The sequence below is a fragment of the Rhinopithecus roxellana genome, chromosome 8 (assembly GCF_007565055.1).
Source record: "Rhinopithecus roxellana isolate Shanxi Qingling chromosome 8, ASM756505v1, whole genome shotgun sequence".
Taxonomy (NCBI): Eukaryota; Metazoa; Chordata; class Mammalia; order Primates; family Cercopithecidae; genus Rhinopithecus; species Rhinopithecus roxellana.
Window position 1 is genome coordinate 21,898,408 of NC_044556.1, and position 21,630 is coordinate 21,920,037.

Consider the following 21,630-nt stretch of genomic DNA (forward strand, 5'->3'; position numbering starts at 1 on the left):
CCTGCAACCTCTGCCTCCCGGGTTCCAGAGATTCTTCTGTCTCAGCCTCCCAAGTAGCTGGGATTACAGGCATGCATCGCCACACCTGGCTAAATTTTTTTGTATTTAGTAGAGACGGGGTTTCACCATGTTGGTCAGGCTAGTCTCGAACTCCTGACCTCAGGTGATCCACCCGCCTTGGCCTCCCAAAGTGTTGGGATTACAGGCATGAGCCCCTGTGCCCAGCCCCAATGTAGCTTTAAACAGGGAACTATAACACTTCTAGATGTGCGCTTAAATATTTTTGTTTCATCCCCTTGCAAAATAGAAGAGATTCACTCTTCCACATCTTACAACATACGCATTCATCTTATTTGTTAAAGTATGCTTTACTGGCAGTTAGCAAGATTAAGGCTGACACTCATTTTATATTCTGCACCCAGGGTTAACACATGACGCGAGAAATTCCTTTTCACGAATACAGAAGAATGTTAGGGATATTTCATGATTAAAGCAATAGAAGTTCTTCAAAGCAGGAGAGGTCTAAACAGAAGCTCACTGCTCTGCAGTCAAGGGCGGATTCACCTTCTATTCCTGATGTCTAGAGTTAAAAACAATTCACCAGGTATGATCTGGGCAGCCATGTGTGACCAACTCCGATGGTCAGAATATTAACTTTAGTTAATGCTCCTGAAAATCACAGGAGCTTCTTTGACAGTCATAGCATGCTGCTGACTCATTCTGAGGCTGCAGTTCTCCAGATCTTGAAATATTTTTTGTGTGTGGCTGTTTAGCCAAACCCCATACTTTCACTTGTAATGAATGGTTTTGGACTCTCGTTAGTCTTTCTTTCTCCCTCTCAAGTTGTATTCAACTAGATTTGGTTTGTTGTTTTGAAATACCAAGATCTCTTTTTTCAAAAAAAATCTCATTTATGTTGTTCTGACATATTAACAATTCCCCTAGATTTATCATTCATGTATGTGATCTGTATGCCAACATTATTGTCTAGACGATGAAAACAGGGGACACAGCCTCCAGTGTGCTTCCTGTATTATCATTTAGCCTGAATCTCCTTCACCCCACCGACAGCACCAGTGACTGATTTGCATGCATGCCTTCTTAACATTCTTCTACGCTTCCAACCAAGTAACCCCAGGAACTAAAGTTAATCTGGAATGACTGGCTTTTAGCAAAGCCCTGATAGCTACTAATGGTGACTGCTTCCTTTACAAACTATTCAAAAATCATTGTCTTGATAATCTATTTTATAATAGAATATTTCCTAAGATCATTGTCAAGCTTATCATTTTGTAGCTTAATTTTCTCTCTCTAAATAATTTTTTAAAAATTAAACTATGTATCCACCTGCATCCTTCCTGTAGTTCTTTGCTACTCCATTATTCCTCCAACATCACATGATTTGATGATCTCAGTCTCACACTCCCTCAGTCTTCTTGACCTTTGGGGCTTCACCTTATCTGGTGGCATTAGAGCCTCTTGTCATGGCCTCATCTACTCCAGGCCAGCAATTCTTGCTTCACATTTGTCCTACCCTTTCCAATCAGAGAAGTCATTTCTTGATGGAAAAAAATGCAAGCCGAACAGAAGCTCAGCAGTTTGGTTTCTCTCACAACCCCGTCTCTTTGGTCTTATTGTTCCAAACATAACTTCTGAAAGCCCTTTTGTTACCCTTTGCATTTTTCACAATCCTCTTTTCACTCTGCACTCTGTTTCTTTACAGCCCAGAGCCACCCTCTGATATGGACCTTGGTTGCATGACCCAACCTTTCCTGGGTCTGGCTCAGGGTCCAAGGTCAGGAAAGCACAGAGGAAGTGGCAGTACAGAGAAGGCAGGTCCAAAAGAAAGGGTTATCTAGAAAGTGCCACCTGCAGTCAGCAAGTCAAGGAGAAAAAGTAACATGATACCTGGAAAGATGTTAAGGTCAGAGGTCAGGAAAGGCAGGATTGCTTATCAAACCAGTGGAGCGATACAAAGGGCTATACTGTGGATGAGAAATTAGGTCAGTCGCAAAGAAGATGCAGAAAAGGTGCTGCTAAGGAGAGGTGGTTCAAATGGGCATTCCTTTCTCCCAGGGCTCCTTAAATGCACAAAGACCCGGCCTTTCTGTCTTTGAATCTCCAGCACCTAGCACAAAGCTGGCACACCAATGTTCCACATACTTGTGAATGAATACATCAAAGTGGCCCTGGCTCCTCATATCACACTGGGGGAATCCTTTAAAGGAGCAGGTTCAGACTGGAGTCAGTCTTTCATGCACATCCTTAAAAGAAGAGCTACCTGGATGGCCACATACCTCTTCCTCCTTTGGAACTGGGGTCACAGTGTTGTTTTTAATTGTCCTGAACTGTGTTTCTCTTTTGAAATCTGAGGCCATAGGATCGTGTTTATCATGCCCCTCGACTTTTGGAATCCTATTTCTTACAGTCCAGGGTAGACTACAGACAAGAACACATTTCCCTCCCTGGCTGTCAGAGATTCTAAGGCCTGATTACTTCTAAAATGCCTGGTTCTTTCATTTCAAAAGCCAGTTCCTACTTTCCTTTTCTTCTTCTTTTTTTTTTTTTTTTTTTGAGACGGAGTTTCGCTCTTGTTGCCCCAGGCTAGAGTGCAATGGCAGGATCTCCGCTCACTGCAACCTCTGCCTCCTGGTTCAGGCGATTCTCCTGCCTCAGCCTCTCGAGTAGCTGGGATTACAGGCATGCACCACCACGCCCAGCTAATTCTGTATTTTTTTAGAGACGAGGTTTCTCCATGTTGGTCAGGCTGCTTGCTCTCGAACTCCCGACCTCAGGTGATCCGCCCACCTCGGCCTCCCAAAGTGCTGGGATTACAGGCATGAGCCACCGTGCCTGGCCCAGTTCCTACTTTTCTATGAGTCAGTGTCTATCTTATCTGAAAACATAGCAATGATGAATGTGTTCATGAAAAGAATGGCAACTCAACTCCTTTTTCAGGCAGTTTCCCTCATCACATTAAAACAGCATCATTTAAATATCCTGCATATTACACTATGGTGAGTCTATATAGGAATCCAAGACTAATACAAAGTGGTACTGGTTGATAAAAACTTGACCCAGTCATGGGTTAACCTGGGCTCAGCAGAATTCTAGTGACAGCATGAAGCTAAAAGCCACTGTTGAAATTTTAACTTGGCAGCAGTGGGTCAAATTGAATAGGGTAAGAACAAGAAAAACCGTATCAAGGCCAGTATGTCTCTTGGCAGGCGCAGAGGATCTGGCATCAGTGAATCATGAGGCTTCAGTCTGTCTAAGCCCAAACACAGCACTTTTGATAAAAGCAGATGCTTTGTTTGGCTGCTATCTATCTGCCCTTCCTCCAATCCCACCAGTCCCATCTACCCCACCCCCACCCATTCCCTACTGGCTTCTGAAAGAGTGTGTTTGTAAAGTCTTTTTCTAACTAATCCAGAGACAGAATAAAAATGCTATGGTTTTGAGATAATGTCATCAAGCCTCTAAGGGGAAGGGTTTCTGCCTACCAGATAAAGAACATATCCCCTTGACCTGTCTTCCAGGGCAGACACTCATCCTCAACGTGGCCACCCACCTAAATCTTGGAAAAGCAGCCATCACCCTTCAGGCAAAGGCAGACACTGAAGTGTCCACGTACCTCCTGTCTACAGGGTCCTCGGGGAATGTCCAGGACTGCTGGGAAGGAACCACAGGAATACAATCACCATGCTGCTGATACATACCCCAGGAAGGGTGGCCCTGAAAACATGTCTGCTTTATTTAAAAAATCAAGTAGTGGATAAAATGTGCTTTTAGTTTAAATGGCAAGATAGTCTCCTATTGAATTTTGTTTATCATCTAAAAAAAAAAAATATCTTCTTTTGAATACCAACCCTATCCAGATCCTATCTATCCATATCCTATCTCATTTCTCTGCACTCAGCCTCCTCTTCTGACTCCCTGGAACGAACTGTGCTGGGATTCCTTTGAGGTCGTTCTTAGGGTTCCTTCCCTTTATTCTATACACAGAGCTCTAGATCTCTCCTTTGACGATGGCATCCATTTCTATGGCTTTAATTTCACTTCTGTGCAGACTCCTAACTTCATACCTTTCAGGCCAGACCTTTTTGCAGAGCTCCAGGTTCATAATTCCAACCGCCGGTCTGTTTAACACCTCCACTTAGACATGCATGCATCTCAAATTTAGCAAACCCCAAACAGAAGTCCTGATTCTCAGCAATCTACCACAACCCCCTTCCCTAAGAAAATGCAATCAACCAAACAAATAAAGCCTTGGTCCTCTTCCAAGCTTCTTTATCTCAGCAAATACCCTATCCCATATACTGCCTGAGCCATGCTTGACTATACCTCTCCCTTACCCTACCAGATCCAAACCTCAGCAGATATGGCAGACTGTACCTGCAAACTATATCTCAAATCCACAGACTTCTCTCCTCTACCACCACCCTAGTGCAGACCCTCACCTGCTCCCTGTACTTTTACAACCACACCCTGCCTTCCCTCCTCATCCTCTTCTCCATCAATCATTCTCCACAAGGAGACAAAGCAATCTTCTAAAAACTGATCATGCCATTCCCTTGCTTAAAATCCTTTAAAGTTAGATTTTCTTTTATCCTACAGAGAAAATCTGAACTCCTTACCTAAATCTAGACCAGTGCTATCCAATAAAAACACAACGTGAGCCACATGGGTAATTTTAAATTTTCTGGTAGTCAATTTAAAAAATAGGTGAAGTTAATTTTAATCTTTTATTTAACTATTTCAAAGACATTATCATTTCAACATGGTTACATAAAAATTATTACTGAAATACTTTTTATATTTTTATATTAAATTCTCTTTTTATATTAAATCTTCAAATTCCCATGCCAGAGAGGCCTTCTCTCTACCAGTCTAAGTAACTCGGGGTCCTCTGATGTTGTATCTTCCTTGTACCTCCTCATTTTGTAGTTATGCACTTAATGATGCATTTGCCTGAATGCCCCCTAAACTGAGAACTCCCTAAGGACAGGGGCTACATCTATTTCGTGCTTCACTAAGTATCTGGCACCTAGCACAATGCCTGGCATAAAACAAGCTAATAAATATGCATGGAAGAATAAACAGCAAAGACACTGATATTAAGTACAAGAACAATCAGGCAAGGGCTGGGGGCCCTGTTCACTGAAGACAGGCTCTGTTTTGTGTATTGTATCAGTACAATGGTATGCTGATATTTTAGAGCACTGCGTGGTTGTTACACCTATAAACTGAGTGTTGGCCAAGACTCATTGCTGTAGGGCAGGCTCAGATAGAGGGATTCCAGCCAGACTCCATCAACATGTGAGAAACTTTCTCCCACACATGCTGCTGTCACTGAACGTGATCTCAGGTTACACCAAAGGCTTAGGCACCTCCCAGCTCTAGCCTTCCAGGAGGAAGGAAGGAAGGAAACCAATCAGTCTGAGCCTCGTCCATGCCAGGAGCTGTGTTAGGCACCCTCACATGAGATTGTATCTGATCCTTAGAGTCACCCTTTGAGGACATGGAGACTCAGAAAGATAAAATAATTTATCCAAGGTCACAAAGCTACCAGGTCAGGCTGCTGGAATCAGAGTCAAGGTCACTAGTGGCTTTCTTTGATAGCCATGGCTACATCGATGTCCCGGAAAAGGCCTCAGTGGCTTTGAGCCAGGTGTCCCAGCAGAGCTGAGCAGGAGAAGAAACTGCTGGTGGCCAGGTGGGAGCTAGAAGCAGGCATGGGACCTGCTCAAGCAGACTCCCAGTACGGTGTACCAGGCTCAAGTGTGAAAGTCAGAGCTCTGACGTTCTGTGGAGCCTTCATATTTAGTGAGCAGTAAACCTACACAGCACTCCTCGGATGGGTTATTTACACTCCCATTTTATGGTTTAGAACCTGCTATAGAGTTCACACATCTAATAAGTGGCAAAAACAAGGATCTGAACTGAAACCTCTGGATTATCTGTCCTGTGTTTTTTCTCCTCTTCACAAAAGGAGTTATCTTATATTTAGCTATTATATTCACAGGCAAACTGGAACTACAGACAGATCACACTGCATAAAAGCTGGGGCAACTAGGGAAGGCTTCTCAGACCTCTCTAACTCATAAATAACAGCACAATCCTTCAAACAAGGCCCTACATGCTTGTCTTTGGGGCCTCTAAGAAGAGAGCTTGAAATTCTACATCCAATCCCACGGCTAGCCTCTTGGGGACAGACTGGATAGTGATACCATTCCGAAGCATGACCTGAGGTCGTATCAGCCATGTGGCTCAGGCAGGTCTGGCCACCTAGTCCAGTCCCCCTAAGGACAGTGTCCTTCCAATCAACCACAGCAACTACTCCTTTAGCTTACAACTAAGACTTCTCCAGCTTGTGTACTCTAGCCAGGCTAGGCTGGCTTGCAAATCCACATGTGATAAGAATATGAGTAATAATTTGTAACTGCATAGCACCTTCTGTTTACAAGGTGTTTTAACATATATTGAGGGACGTGAAAATCCCAGAAGACTAAAATACCTGACCTTTCCCAAATAGCATGCTGGTGACCTGAAAAAAACATGATTTAAAACAGGTCTGTCCTGGGGTGGGAGAGAGGAAGGGGCAGTCCAGAGGAGATGTTACGCAGCTCCACTCAACAAGGACTGCATTGTGTAATTCTCTGATCATTTTCTTGGTTGTGGTTTGCAATCTGTTAAAAAATTTTTTTTCCCCCAGAACAGCTGAGAATGCGTAGATCCTGGCATTTAGATTCAAATCATCCTTGTCAGTAGAGGATTTAGGACAACCACCAGACAGCTGGTAGATCTGCAGGCACTTTCCACACTCTGGACTTCAACCCAGGAGGAGCGCTAGATGCAGGGGCTGAGCTCACCTCTGACCCAGCTGCTCCTGACCTCAGCACACCGGGGGCCACCAGGGGCCAGGACATTCACCATTCCTTGGAATTCACTAAACTATTCGCAACAGCTGCATTCAAACACCAAGGGGGTATTTCAAAATGTTAGTAAAACTCAACTTACACTTACAAAAACATCAATTCAACCCATGGACTCTTACTTTCCAGAAACAGTCTTGAACTTGGGCTGTTAAAAAGCCATTGTCACTATGCTCACTCAGTAAGTATACCGTCTATTAAATAGAATCTATTAATCTAGTGAAAGTTTGTTTTTTTTTTTTAGATGGAGTTCCACTCCTGTCATCCAGATTGGAGAGCAGTGGTGAGATCTCGACTCACTGCAATCTCTGCCTCCCGAGTTCAAGTGATTCTCCTGCCTCAGCCTCCCCAGTAGCTGAGATTACAGGCATGTGCCATTACGCCCAACTAATTTTTGTATTATTAGTAGAGACAGGGTTTCACCATGTTGGCCAGGCTGGTCTCAAACTCCTGACCTCAGGTGATTCATCTGCCTCGGCCTCCCAAAGTGCTGGGAATACAGGCAGGAGCCATCATGCCCGGCCCAGTATTTTTTTTAAACTCAAAATCCAATTTTTTTCTCCAAAAAGTACACAAAAAGCTTCCAATTTGCAGACAGCAGACATGCTGGGTATAAATAAATTGCAGATGTTTGCATGTGGACCTTCACACCATACATCCTTCTGATTAACCCTGAGCTAAAGGCTGGTGTATTTGAGTGTCTGAGGGAACATCTTGCTTTGTTAAGGAGAAGGCAGTAGTTACAGAAATCAGTGGTACTGAAGAAGAATAACTAAAACCATTTTTCAGATGAGGGCATTGACAATCCAGAGTTAGGGCTTTAAATCAGTGTTTTAGATGAAAAAGCTGCATAGATCCTGGACCTTACATCTTTGCTTCAACGTTGAAGATCTGACATTGTGACAGGGTAGGTTAGTTACCGCCTGGGAAAATGTACCGCTCATTTTAACTAGGGATAATTCTGCAGACTTTCTGGCCACTGTCAGTTAAAACACTTGTGATGAGTCAGTCAGTTCCACTCATGCAAACTAATGAAACACCACATTGTCCCACCACATGCTCCCACAGCACAAGAGGCAGAAGGAATTAGGCACTCACAGCTGTTCCCAGGAATGTGTGCCTCCATGTACCCACAAGCAGGAAAAAGACCTGAATGGTCTTCAAGCACTGATCCCTCAGCTATCCTAGCAACACAGACATCCCGACAACAGGAACCAGTCTCCTCTCAGTCCAAGGAAGGTTCCAGATTTGAATACAAATTCATCCTTGAGAATGAATTGACAGCATCTGCAGTGACCTAAATGAGATTGGAAACTATTATTCTAAGTGAAGTGACTCAGGAATGGAAAACCAAACATCGTATGTTCTCACTGATACGTGGGAGCTAAGCTATGAGATGCAAAGGCATAAGAATGATACAATGGACTTTGGGGACTTGGGGGGAAGAGTGGGAGGCAGCGAGGGATAAAAGACTACAAATAGGGTGCAGTGTATACTGCTTGGATGATGGATGAACCAAAATCTCACAAATCACCTCTGAAGAACTTACTCATGTAACCAAACACCACCCATACCCGAATAACTTATGGAAAAATATAAAAACAAATAATAATAATAATTCATCCTTGAAGATAAATGAATCAAGGGGATATCAGCTGAACGATGTGAACGTCAAGAGGAAATCCTGTCTGCAGACCTCTAGAGAAACCTGGGTCTGCTTGCAGAACAAAGGCTCCTTCTGTGACATCAAGCAGCAGGTTTAAGAGCTCCCTGGCTTCTGGCTTTGGCCACCTTTCAAAACCACAAGTACATCCAAGGGCAGCCAAGACAACAACAAAGCCAAGAGATAACAGTCACCAAAAGAGAAGACCAATTCCCCCTTCCAGGCCTGCCTTCTGCCTGGCTCTCAGCAGGCAAGGCTCCATTCTCTCCAAAGTAGGTGTCCAAGGCACTGAATACAAGCAGGGTACTGATCACTGTGCAAGAAGATAGCTCAGAGGATGCCCACAGCGGGTGCCAACATTCTTGGGAGGCTATGGAACACACTGTCTGGGGAAGACCCTATAATACTTTCTGGGTTCTAATCCTAGCTCAGTGATCCATTAAGGTATGATCTTAGGTGCCTCAACATCCCTGAACCCATTTCCTCAACACTAAATGATGATACTGATGATGGTGATAACAATATTCATAATGAAATCTGCTATGTCTCTCATACAGGGTTACAATGTTCAAACAAGGTAGTTTATGAACATATCCCTTAAGCTATCTGAAAACTATAAAATGTAGGTGATAACAATTGATAATATTAGGATAATTATGTTTATTATTAATTATTAGGATAATTAATAATGGAAGAATAATGGAGGAAATGACACATGTAGATATGACAGCTTAATCATGCAAGTTTTAAGATCAAAGAAGAGACTTCCTCTGCTTTGTCTTGGGCCTCTGATAGGATGTATGTTCAATGAATGCTCAATTATAATAAAGGTGACTTTTTTTTTTTTTTTTTTTTTTGAAACACAATCTCGCTCTGTTACCCAAGGCAGAGTGCAGAGGCATGATCTTGGCTCACTGCAACCTCCACCTCCCGGGTTCAAGCGATTCTCTTGCCTCAGCCTCCTAAGTAGCTGTGATTACAGGCGCACGCCAACATGCCCGGCTAATCTTTTTGTATTTTTAGTAGAGATGGGGTTTCATCATGTTGGCCAGGCTGGTCTCGAACTCCTGACCTCATGATCCGCCCACCTCAGCTGCCCAAAGTGCTGGGATTACAGGCGTAAGCCACCACGCTCGGCCTATAAAGGTGACTTTTAAATGATTAACAAGCTAAACATATTTTTTTGGAAAAGAGCAAACTTGCAACAGAGTACTTCACAAGACAAAGAGGTGCTTATCTGGAGGGCCTCCCTCTGAGTGAGATAGGGGAGGCAGGAGACATCCAAGGCGGCCCACTGTCTTCATGCCAATACCCAACATGATGAGATGCAATGTTTTCAGAGCTGACATCTGGGCAAGTCACTGTCAACTCAAATTAACCCCTGAATTCACTATGAAAAGAGAAAAAGAGGTGACTGAGCTGGAGTGAATGGTTGGTGTTTTGCAGCTCCTTTCAACTGGAAGAGCTGAATGAGAAGTTCTATGTCTCTCACTGTATTTCTGTCGTGGCACCTTTGGCAAAACCTCCCTCTCTAGAGCCTTGGGTTTTCATTCAGGCTGCTTGGTCCTAGCTTTTCATACACAAAAACTTTGTTTATATCATGGCTGGTTTCAAAAAGGAATTGAGGCAGCTTATAATCTTATTAAGAATACTTCACAAAAAAAAGAATATAAGGTATTTTGAACTTCTCAAAATTAAGAACACCTCAGGAGATTTTTCTTTAATGTGTCAGAAAAATAAATACATTAATAGTAGTACAGAGCGGGGTAGGACTTTATGACCCTTTGACAGAGAACCATATGCCCTCTCACTCAGCACAATTTTTGAGGGATATGCATTTGTTACTTCCTGTATTCATCTTTAACAATAAGATATTTTTAGTTAAGAAAAAAGATGTGAATTTGGATTAATATAGCTCTCAATCATAAACAAACCCTAAACCAGGAGTGCTTGTTAAGTCTTCCACAGCCTGGAATTCAAACTCAGGACCTGCGCCCACCCTCTGATAAGATCTTTTACAGAAATATGACCTCTGTCCAAGTCAGTTTTCAAATCAAAAAGCTTTACACTCTTGGCAGCTTGACAGCTTGGACCTTGGGTGTTTACCAAGAACTTCCCCAAGATAGGAAGGGTGACTCCATTACTACTGCCTCCCCACCCACCCCCCTAGTGTGAGTTTCCCTTTGTAAGAGTTGGCATCTAGCCAGGGCCTCAGAACTTCAGTGAGTAAGTCTATAAACTGTCTGTGTCTAGTACACGGTAGACACCTAGCTCAGGGCAGTTTAAGTTAATAAATGAAAAGCGGTCCACCGTAAGCTAGCTAACAGTTGGTTCTGACTCCACATCATGCAGCCTGGCATCTGTGCTCATCTTTAACAGGCCAAGTTACCTGACTTTGCTGCTCACCTCCTACATTCTTGCCCCTTACGTGCCTTACGTGCCAATGAGGCGATATTAACAATCCTGTGTACAGGTATGCACCTCCGTGTTCACCCATTCCAGCAGTGGCTGTCTGCCAGCTGAGCTGGGAGGTCACCCACCTAGATTTTGTGGAGTGGGGTCCAGGACCTTCTAACCCCCAGGATACCCCAAGGAATGTCCCAATCTGGTGTCAGAAGTAGTTCAGGGCTCTCTAGTGGTTTCTATGGAGATTATCCACTTATTTTCTTCTTGTACTACTGTAATTATGGAACTGAGAATTCTGAACTCTTGTTCACCTAGCTTTGTACCAACACCTACACTGTTCTCCTCTCAAGGTGCTGCAGTCCAGCCACAGGCCATTCCAGTTCCTTTTGGGGTTTTCAAATGTGCCAAACTTGCTCTCACCTCCAGTTCTCTGCACTTGACTTCCCTATGCCTGCAACAGCCTGGAAGGCTGATGGTTGGTTGCTTTCCCTCATTATGCAAATCTGAGCTTAAATATCATCTCAGAAACCTGTTTATCCTGCCAAAAATATACCACCTCCGATAAATCTCCAGCATATCACTCCATTTCCTCTATAGCATTTGGTATAATCTGCAATTGTCATATTTATTTGTACATACTACCTAATTCGCTCACTAGAATGTAAACTCTGGGAAGACATTGCTTCAGATGCTCCACTGCTACCCTGTTAGTTCACATATTTCCACCACCCTATAAAAGAGCAAGAACAGATTGTGCAATAATTTGGCTACTAGAATGTCTTCAATGCTGGACCAGCCCTTCACTTAAGATAATCAGAAGGACTGAGCAGAATTTTCCTGGTAAGCCCTGGGGCTTATAAAATCAACATACTCTAATATAGGTGCTCCACATACAGATACTGAACAAATACATGAGCTAGGATCCAAGCGGCTTTGCCACAAGCTTGGACAAAAAGAGAGATAACAAAAGAAACCATCCCATTCTTTACCAGATAGCATCACAGGCTGCTGATCTTCCCCAACAGGAAAAGGAGTGCAGTTTCCAAACTAGCTCTAACAGGCAGAAACCAGTCACAGCCAGGCCCATTACAAACCCAGAAAAAAGCATTTACAACCGTAAGACTCATTTACCCAGATCTCTGTCACAGAGAGGGAAAAATCAATTCTTGTCCTAAAGTATTCTGAAGCTGACCTGATGGTGCATCCATATAAAATTTTATTTCAGCTTGCTGACAACTAAATATAAGGAGATATGGGGTCTAATTTATAGACATCCTAGCATCTCTACAGAAGTGGATGGACATAGTTCAGAATCTGATGCTATGATAAAAAGAAAGTACTTGGGCTTTCTTTTAAGGGACTTAATAGAGGAAGTTGGATTTTTTGTTTGTTTGTTTGTTTCAAGTTTTAATCAAAGCTTTTGTGTAAGATTACTTTATTCCTACATCTTCTCAATAGTTTCTTCCTTGTATTTGCCCTTTTCCTTTCCTACTTGGCGAGACTTGGCTTTCCGTTCAAGGATCTTTTTGCGGTCTTTGTCCAGTTTTAGCCTAGTGATAACTACCTTGCTGGGGTGAATGCCTACATGGACAGTTGTGCCATTAGCCTTTTCCCGCTGCACCCGTTCAATGTAGATAACATATTTCTTCCTGTAAACCTGGACTACTTTGCCAATTTGCTGACCTTTATAGTGTCCTCATACAACCTGAACTTCATCATCCTTTCGGATGGGCATAGATCGCACGTTGTACTTCTGTCTCAGCTCTTTGGAAAGAGGGGAAGACATAATCTTCCTGCGAATGTGGGAAGGTGCATTGAAATGCCTTTTGCGATTCTTGCTTCGGTCGGAAGTCACAAAGGGATTAAATTTCATTTTGGCTGGAAAAGCCTGCACACGTCTCGGGTCCTAAAAGTCTCCCAGTAGGGAAGTGTGGTCTGGAAGTTCCGTGAAGACTTTACCGAGAAGTTACTTAGAGACTATTCTCTAGGAAACGACATTGCCCAGACTCGAGTCTATTTCCACAGGCTCCCTTTCCTCAACGCATTTTTGAGTCCCCAGATCCCCGGTCCCTCCATCCCTTTCTGGTCCGGCGGCCCTTGATTTAAGCGACCAACAGGTAAAAAAAAAAAAAAAAAAAATCCCGGCCTCCCCTTCCCGGCTGCTACTCGGCCGACGGGAGATTCTCGGGACCCCCGCGATCAGAAGCCACCATGCCCAAGAACGGATGGCTGTGGATTACACTCGCTTGCCCGCTGAATCCTTCGGAAGTTGGATTTTTAAATACCCTCAAATATTACATAATGTTAAGAAGTGGCTAATTTTTATTTAGGTGTTAATAGTTTTTTACATTGTGGTTATATAGTTTTTAACATAAGAGTCCTTATCTTTGAAAGGAACATACCAAAATATTTACAGACAAAATAATATTAAATCTGAGATTTGCTTCAAAATAATACCAGATGAGGGAAGTAGGTGGGAGTACAGACAAAACAAGACTGGCCCTGAGCTGGTAACTGTTGGAGCCGGGTGACAGGTTCCTGGGAGTTAATTAAATTATTCGCTCAACTTTGTGTATGTTTGACATTTTTCTAATAAAAACTTCGGAATCTCGCTTCGTTGCCCAAGCTGGAGTGCAGTGGAGCGATCTCAGCTCACTGCAACCTCCGCCTCCTGGGTTCAAGTGATTCTCCTACCTCAGCCTCCTGAGTAGCTGGGATTACAGGCACACGCCACCACACCTGGCTAATTTTTTGATTTTTAGTAGAGACAGGGTTTTACCATGTTGCTCTGGTCTTGAACTCCTTACCTCATGATCCACTTATCTAAGCCTCCCAAAGTGCTGGGATTACAGGTGTGAGCCACCACACCCAGCCATAAAAACCTTTTTAAAAGCCCTTTAAGGCAAATCATCTTCACTAGTGAAATTACAGAAGTTACCTGAATGTGAAGGTTTCGCAGTGCCGGTCCTGCCATGGGCTTTCCTGGATGCCGTCCTGGGTCACAGGTGAGTTCTGCCGTGGGGATTTGGAGTAGGGGAGGGTACCCATGTGACTGAAGTCATCACAGGACCTTATGGGAGAAGGACCTTTTTTCTTCCGTGGAAGGGTGCCATGTATAGACACATCTTGATAGGCATCTGGGCGATGCTCAGCGAGAGGGGACTTGCTGCTCAGAAGGTCCATGGACGAGGCCAGGGGGAACTGGTGATTCACCGGCATGTTTCTGGGAAGGCTTGCAAATTTTCCTGCAGCCATAATTCTCAACTCTAAGGGGGAAAGAAAAGAGTGAAGATATAAATCTACGAGAGTCACAAGAACTGACTTCCTACTAACAAAAGGAAACGGAAATATGCCACATAAAATGAAATATTCACAGACCATTAACAGATCCACATTTAATGTATCACTAGTGGAGTCTAATAAGAATGGGAAGTTTACTTATCTTCCTCCTGAAATGTTCCTACATAGAAATTCTCCTGGGTTGGCAGCAAAACCAAGACGGCAAAAACTTTCAGAGTTGTTAGTGGCATATAAGCCATTTTATTATTTCAGATGACTGATGGAAAAGCACAACTAGCAAAAAAAAAGGTGATTAAGGGAGGACTCACAGTTGCAGTAATAAATGTATGAAAGAAATATTATAAACTGTTAGATAATTAGCTCACATATTTTCACAGCAGTGTAAATGATAAGAACAGGCAGGGATTATTGAAATTCGTTAGCCGCTAGAATTGTCTTCAGTGCCAGACCAGTCCTCAGCTGTGCTACCCAGGATGACGGGACAGAATTTTTCTGGCAAAGACCCAGTGTTTATAAATAAATCAATGCACTCTAATTAGTGAACACGGGCTAGGGTCAGGGGTCAGGAGGTGGGCAATTCTGCCATACACTAGCAGGCTCAGCTGCAAAGGAAAGCCACTGAGGTGCCTATGTACATGCTGCATGTACATGTACAGAGGGGTCAAGATCTGCCTGCCCCCAGCAGAGTTAGGTAATGCCCATGGGTGCCTGTACAGTCAGGGAAGAATAGACAGGAAAAGGGAAGAAGAAAAGAAAAAAAATGGTGGGCAAAGGAGGCATGGAAAGGGAAAGGAGAATGGCACATGAGGCTGTGTGCAGCAAGTAGCCCCGACACTCCCTCCTAGCTAGGACCATGAATAGAAGCATTTACCTTAAGCAGAGTCAGTGCCTCCAGCTCCAAAGCAAACTACGGTTTTGGCCTAAGACAAATTATATAACACATTTTTAAGGCCAATATACAGAAGAAAAGAAATAGGAGGCGAAAGAAAAAAAAAAAGAGGGCTGGCTCCTGGAGACAGAGGCTCCAGGATCTGTCTTACAATAGTCATGATATCAGACTCTGGTCTGGACAGCACTACAGGGTGGCCAAGCCCAACACACAGCCCTTCCCCTGGGCTGGTGAGGAGAGCTGCCCCTTAGTCTGTTCTCCAGTCCTGCAGCCCTCTTTCCTCGCAGACCACCCTTTCCACTGCATTATTCATGGAACAGCTTCGAGTGAAAATTCTCACTTAATAGCACTACTGCACAGTCAGTTCTACAAAGGAACTGCAGACTTGGGACGCGGCTTGAAGACAACCAAGAAGAACGCAACCCTCCACAAGTTGACAGAAGTGAAGCAGCGACAATGACATTAGAGTGTGTAAAGAAAACACATGTGTATGTGTGTATACAACAAAACACACATGTCCACTGCTTCCACATGAGATAGTGAGAAGCACAGAAGTGCTGGGGGTGAGATAGAAGGAGCATCTTTATTAAAGGCGTACAATCCTAACCCTGTCCTCGGTTCATTGTCAAATCCAGTAATTCTGGGGCTTGCCTGCTCCATGTCTAATTGGTACCACACAGAAGGCCTGCTCACAGTAGGTGCAGAACAATAGGACAGAGTCCTGTGCAGCCCCTCCCAGCTCTGGCCAGTACCTGGCACACTGTCAACACTTGCTCAATGCTAACCATCCATATTAGTAAGGAAACCAAACTCCCTAGCCACCCTGCCTGAACGCAAGTGACGTAAACCGACTAGGATTCTTCCACCATACACACACACACACCCCACAGTTGTGAATTCTCTCCTGTTCAAGCTATCAGCACCTTCCTTCTTCACAGACAGGACTGGGTCACTTCAAAGAACCTCGTGGGGAGGCCTGCAGCACTCTACAGAACTTCTTCATGTGCATAGGGCCATGCTGTTGATCAAATCTATTTCCAAGATAGCAAGATGGGCAAAAGTCACCCTAGCACCAGTGCCTTTGGCAGCCTGTTTCCTCTCTGCTTCTCCAACATCTATTTAGACTTCCGGATTGCCCTAAAGTGTTCTAAAATGTCCTTCAAGTTACCAACACCTCAATTTATTCTCCAATAACAAAGGATGTTAATACTTCCCCTTCTTACCTTCAATTCAACTAACATTTAAGTGCCTATTTCATACAAGACACCTGGAGAAAAAAAGATACCTAAGACCCAATACCTGACTATGAACTCTGAGAGAATAATTTGTAGAGACCCTTATGCTGAAAGGAACAATTAATTTTGACAAAAGGACTTAAGATGGCTCAGAGAGGGCAACAATAGAGACAAAGCATTTTGAAAAGTTCACGTGTAGGGAAAAGCCTCCCGGGACAATGCTATAATGGCAGATGCATAAAGGCATGGAAGTGTCCCCACAGGCTCAGGACACTCCAAGTTGTGTGCTGTGGCTCGAGTGAAGCTGAGAAGCATTTCCCAGAAACGACTTAGGTTAGGACCAGACCATGGAGTCTTGAAGGCCTTGCCAAGGTGTCTGGACTTGACTGTAAGTGCTAGGGAAGATCTGGCAGGGAAGGACAGAACCCAGTCAGTACCCAAGTAGGTGACTCTGGTTGTTCTGGAGGGGAGAGAAAAAGGAGGCAGAGAGGTTACTGAGGCTGATGGTGAAACCCATGGAGGAACAATGAAGAAGTCTGACCTGGGACAGCATTTGGGTAAAGGGAGAGGAAGGAGAGAGTGATGAGACATCAGAGCTTGAGGCATCTGGCTGGAAGGAAGAAGCCTACAGCCACAGGAGGTGGTGCGATGCTGTAACATGCCGAGTAGTTTCAGAAGGGGACCCCTGCAGGAACCAAGCGCAACACTGGAGCTGCTGCATGTGAGGTATAAGCAATTTAGTCTAAGAGGAGGTTAGATACTGGTATGCAGAATTAGAAGTGGGGGCAGATGGAGATTTTTAGGAATCATCAACATAAAGGGAATATTTAAACCAGAGAGTAGATCCCTTAACTTGTTATTATCAGATGTGATAACAGCTGTGAAAGTACCTCTTAAACTGTCAGGAATCATACAATACCCATGAATTATATCCCTGCTCTCTCTCACCCTGGCTTCTTCAAGTCTATAAGGACCAAAGCAAGGAATGAGTTCTATTATAAAAACATAAACCATTGGTTCTCAACCTGGCTGCACATAAGAATCCTCTGGGAAGCTTTTAAAATCCTGATGCCCAAGTCTCAGCCCAGAACAATGAAATGAGAATCTCTGTGGGTGGGACATTAGCATTAGTCTCCAGTATTGACCAATGTGAAGCCAGGATTGAGAACCACTGGATTAGTGAGTCTCTTTGGTACACAGCAATTCAGTCATAATTGTTTACCTGCAAAACAGAATTCAATGATGATGAAGGGGTATCACTCAATCAACACTAACATTCATTCTTCAACACATACATTCACAGAGGGTCTCCTTTATGGCTGGCACTGTGCTAGGTGTTGGGGACAGCATTAAACAAGACAGAAGTGGTCTGTTCTCATGAAGCTAATAATATTCTGGAGGAAGCAGACAATAAGTAATGACCATAAGTACTGGTAATTCCCAGTTCATTTTTCTAGATAATGGAAATAAATGTTCATTTGATATATATTCTCTGCGGGCTCAAGGTGTACAAAGGCTAAGGGCATAATAAATTAGACAAGGTCCTGCTTTTATGGAGGAATCCAACCTAAACAAACAAGAAAATGAGGTAACATCCAAGTTGTAAGCAGGCTAAAGAACATAAAACAGGATGAACTGACAAAAGATGACTCTTGGGGGTAGAGGGCTACTTTACATTAGGGTGGACTGGGAAGGCCTCTCTGAAAAGGTAACAATGACATGAGACCTGAAAAAACGGAAGGGAAGGAACCAGTCAAAAAAAGGTCTGAAGGGGGATTCCAGGCAGGGGATCCGGCAAATGCAAAGGTCTTGCTGTAGGAACAAGTGGTGGATGGAGACTAAACCCAAGTCTCCAGTCTCTGGCTCCCATGTTTTCTCCACTAGGAAATGTTTCTGTCTCAATGTCCCTAGTCATTATATACTTCTTATGTACCACTTGATTTTTTAAAAATAAAATGGTATGACTCAGAACCTAGGCTTTGGAGGCAGGTATCTTCTACAGGTTCAAATCTCTACTCTGCCACTGACTTACTAGCTGTATGGCCTGGGACAAGTTACTCAACCTCTCTGACAGTTTCTCATTTTAAAAAATGACTTAACAGCTATTTGATAAGATTGTTGTAAAAATTAAAAGTGATTGTGTATACAAAGTTCTAGAAATACTGCAAGTACTTAGTAAATAGCAGGTCCCCTGTAAGCAGGGCAGGAGCTGCTCTTATCTATCTTGTCAGATAAGAGTCACTGTATCTCTGTTATACTGAGAGTTCACAAAGGAAGTAACTCTGAGAGTTCACAAACGAAGACTGCAACTGGGAAGGATGGGGAGGGAAACGTTTTAACCTAGAACAATAGATGCAAAGACACCAAGCCAAGTAGGACATGGACACAGACACACGTACAGGCAAACCAAGTGAGCCTACATGCAGTCTTTAGAATAAAGCCCAGTCTGGCCATCTAACTTCTCTCTACTGTGCAGGAAAACAGACACAACGTCCTGACTCAGTCTAATGCCAGAGTCTGAAATATACAAAAGTCAAAGACTCTGCATCTTGATATGAAAATCTGAGACTCATGTGACCATCAGGAACAAGAGTGAGCCTGACAAACTCTACCATATGTGCTGCCTTCCTGGGCCTGGTCAGTTGCTGGGTTTTGAAATGCTTGTGAACTGAGGCCCAACTCACTTGCTTTACAATGATGTCTCAGAGAAACTGATGATCTTGCAAGCTGAGGCAGAGATAAGCAGCCCACTTGTTTGGATTTTACTCTTTTATTTCTGAAACGGGATATTTTCAAGTTTAACTCATAATGGTTATCTGATGTGGGCTTTAAGAACTTTTCATTATATTTTAAACTCTGGAAATGTAACCGTCTCAGCTGCCCCATGACAGAGAATTTACAACTTGGATCTGTAGTTTTTTATCTTCTCTGGAGAGTCACATGGAGAGAGGAGATGGAACAACCACACATATTCACTTAAAATGCTCATCCACTTAAAATGAAGTTTTGCTTGGGTTTAGGAATTAAGAGTATCCCTTTATTTTTGAAGTAAACTTATGAAGTCTAGCCAAATGATTCAAGTATGAATAATTCCTCCATGGATTGTATTTCGAGCAACACAGTACAGGATTTACCCGATAAGGTTCTGAAGATTAGCATCCATTTGACAAGCAGTTCTTTCTTTGTGAACAGGAGATTTAGACCTTGGTTAGTCATCCTGGAAACGTTAGCCTTCTCAACAGCAGTTTAGAGAAAGTTGGAGTTGGGGTGGTGTGGGAGCTCCTGGCTTGGCAAGGTCTTTACGTTACCCTCAATACCCCCCGGCACGCCCGCGGACAAGCGCTTTGCCTGTGGGCTTCCCCGTTGTTACCTGGGTAGCCCCTTCCCACTTGGGCCTGTGTTGAGCTGGGCCCCACCCCCAGCACTGAGGCCTCCCCCAGCCCCCAGGATCTCAACTCAGTCCCAGGCAACACAAGGGAGGCTATCAGCTCCCAAACTGACCTTCCCTCGGCCAATGTACTTTCCTTGGGGAGGTCTGTGTAGCCTTGGGAGATAAAGTCAAGGTTTAAAAGACTCTGAATGCACGGCTCTACTTTCCATCTCAGCTAACAGCTTTAAGCGAAAACAGACCTGAGGTTAGGAAAACGGTTTTTCTCCTTTGCACCTTGCTTCAAGCGAGTTAACGCCAACACGAGTTCTCCACCCCCGAAACCCCAACCATGACCCGCCCCACACAACACACCGCCTGGCCAGATGCTTCGGAGTCCGCTTAACCTCCTCCTGGACAAGTGTCTACACCTGATTACACCATTTTAAAGCGGCTGCGCCCTCAGCGGCCTAAGTGGGTAAGGAGAGATGGGCTGTACGATATATCGGAACCTCCTTCCCACCGTCCCTCCCTTCCTTTGCCTTCCCTCCCCACTCCCCACCGCGACGCAGAGGGAGCGACACAACCAACTATTCATTCTTTCTCAACAAAGGGAGAGAGGGAGGGAGATGTTGTCAACAGTTACAGGGCAGGCTCCTTCGCTTTCTTTGCAAACTTCCCAAGAGATTACCAGAGAAACTCGCCTCCTCGGAGCCTTGGGCTTCCAGCGGAGCGCTCTGGGCCCTCGCATCTCCCCGACTCCGGCCGGCTTCTGCGGAGAGGGGCCGGGAGGGACGGGACGGGGTGGCCGGCAGAGCAGCCCCGACGGGCAGGAGGTCGGGCGAGGCCAGCGCCCGGGAAGATGCCGCTCGAGTGCCGCCGAGCAAGACGCCTGGCTGCCAATCGCTGAGCGCTCCCCGCCTTGGGCCACGTCCCGGGAGTCGCAGCGCGCTCGGAGGGCCGGGAGAGCGCAAGCCCCGGCCCCACTTCAGTCACCCCCGCCCCCAACGCCAAATCCGCTGGCGGGGGTGGGCGGCGACCAACAAGCGCCGGCTCCCCAGAGCCTAACTTTCTCCAACAAACTTCCTAGCGTGTCCTCACAGGGGCGGGGGAGGCCCAGGCGCCCCGGGAGGAACAGCACCCCGAGGACGCTCGGCGCGCGGCAGGGACTCACCTCTCGGCGCGGAGCTGGGCACTCGGGCTCTCCGGATATCTGGACCTCCCGCTGGGGCTCAGAGGCGCCGCGCGGCTGGCCTCGCACCGCCCGCGCCGCGGCTGCTCCCGGAGCAGGGGACGCTCATGGTCCGCGGGGCGTGCCCGCTGAGAAGCCCGCGCGCGTCTAGCCGGTGCGCCCCGCAGCTCCGGCTCCAGCCCCCGTCCCGTCCTCTGCCCGGCCAGCAGCAGGCGCAGCTCTGAGCTGGCGGCGCGCACTCTGGCCCTCAGCTGGTGATTTGCCGCTCCGCGGCCCCACCCCGGCGAGCCGATTCGCGCTGCCTTGCGGAACCCCCCGAGACATTTACATTCGGTGACCTCGCCAGGCCCTCCCTCTGCCCGGATTTTAGAGTTTGGCTCTCTTCGTATCTCCCCAAGGAGCCAGTCCTCAAGTATAGCTCGATCACTTCCTTTCTGAAGCTCTCTCCAGAGACAACCTCGTCGAATCCACTCCTCCCCCTGCCCCGCGTTATTTAATTACCCAACAGATCTGCTTTGCTCGTCTGCAGACACCTGGCTGGCTTTCAGTGTGAAGGGCTTTGATGAGACAAAGACCCAGGTAACCACAAATGAACCAGCCACGGAAACAGGCAAATCAATCGCACTCGCATGGACGTATTGAA

General features: G+C 45.1%; 1 protein-coding gene and 1 pseudogene across 1 annotated transcript in view; both read right to left on the reverse strand.

Annotated features, from left to right (window-relative positions):
• The window catches only part of BCAR3 (BCAR3 adaptor protein, NSP family member), a 117,255-nt gene extending 95,965 nt beyond the window's left edge, over window positions 1–21,290 (reverse strand). The window contains exons 1-2 of the mRNA XM_030936762.1: window positions 20,970–21,290; window positions 13,943–14,270 (exon numbers count right to left, since the gene is read on the reverse strand). Of these exons, the coding sequence (XP_030792622.1) occupies window positions 13,943–14,259 (317 nt within the window). The 5' untranslated portion in view covers window positions 14,260–14,270; window positions 20,970–21,290. The remainder of the gene's footprint in view (window positions 1–13,942; window positions 14,271–20,969) is intronic.
• On the reverse strand, window positions 12,438–12,905 carry LOC104679515 (annotated as a pseudogene).
• Window positions 21,291–21,630: the final 340 nt, after the last annotated feature.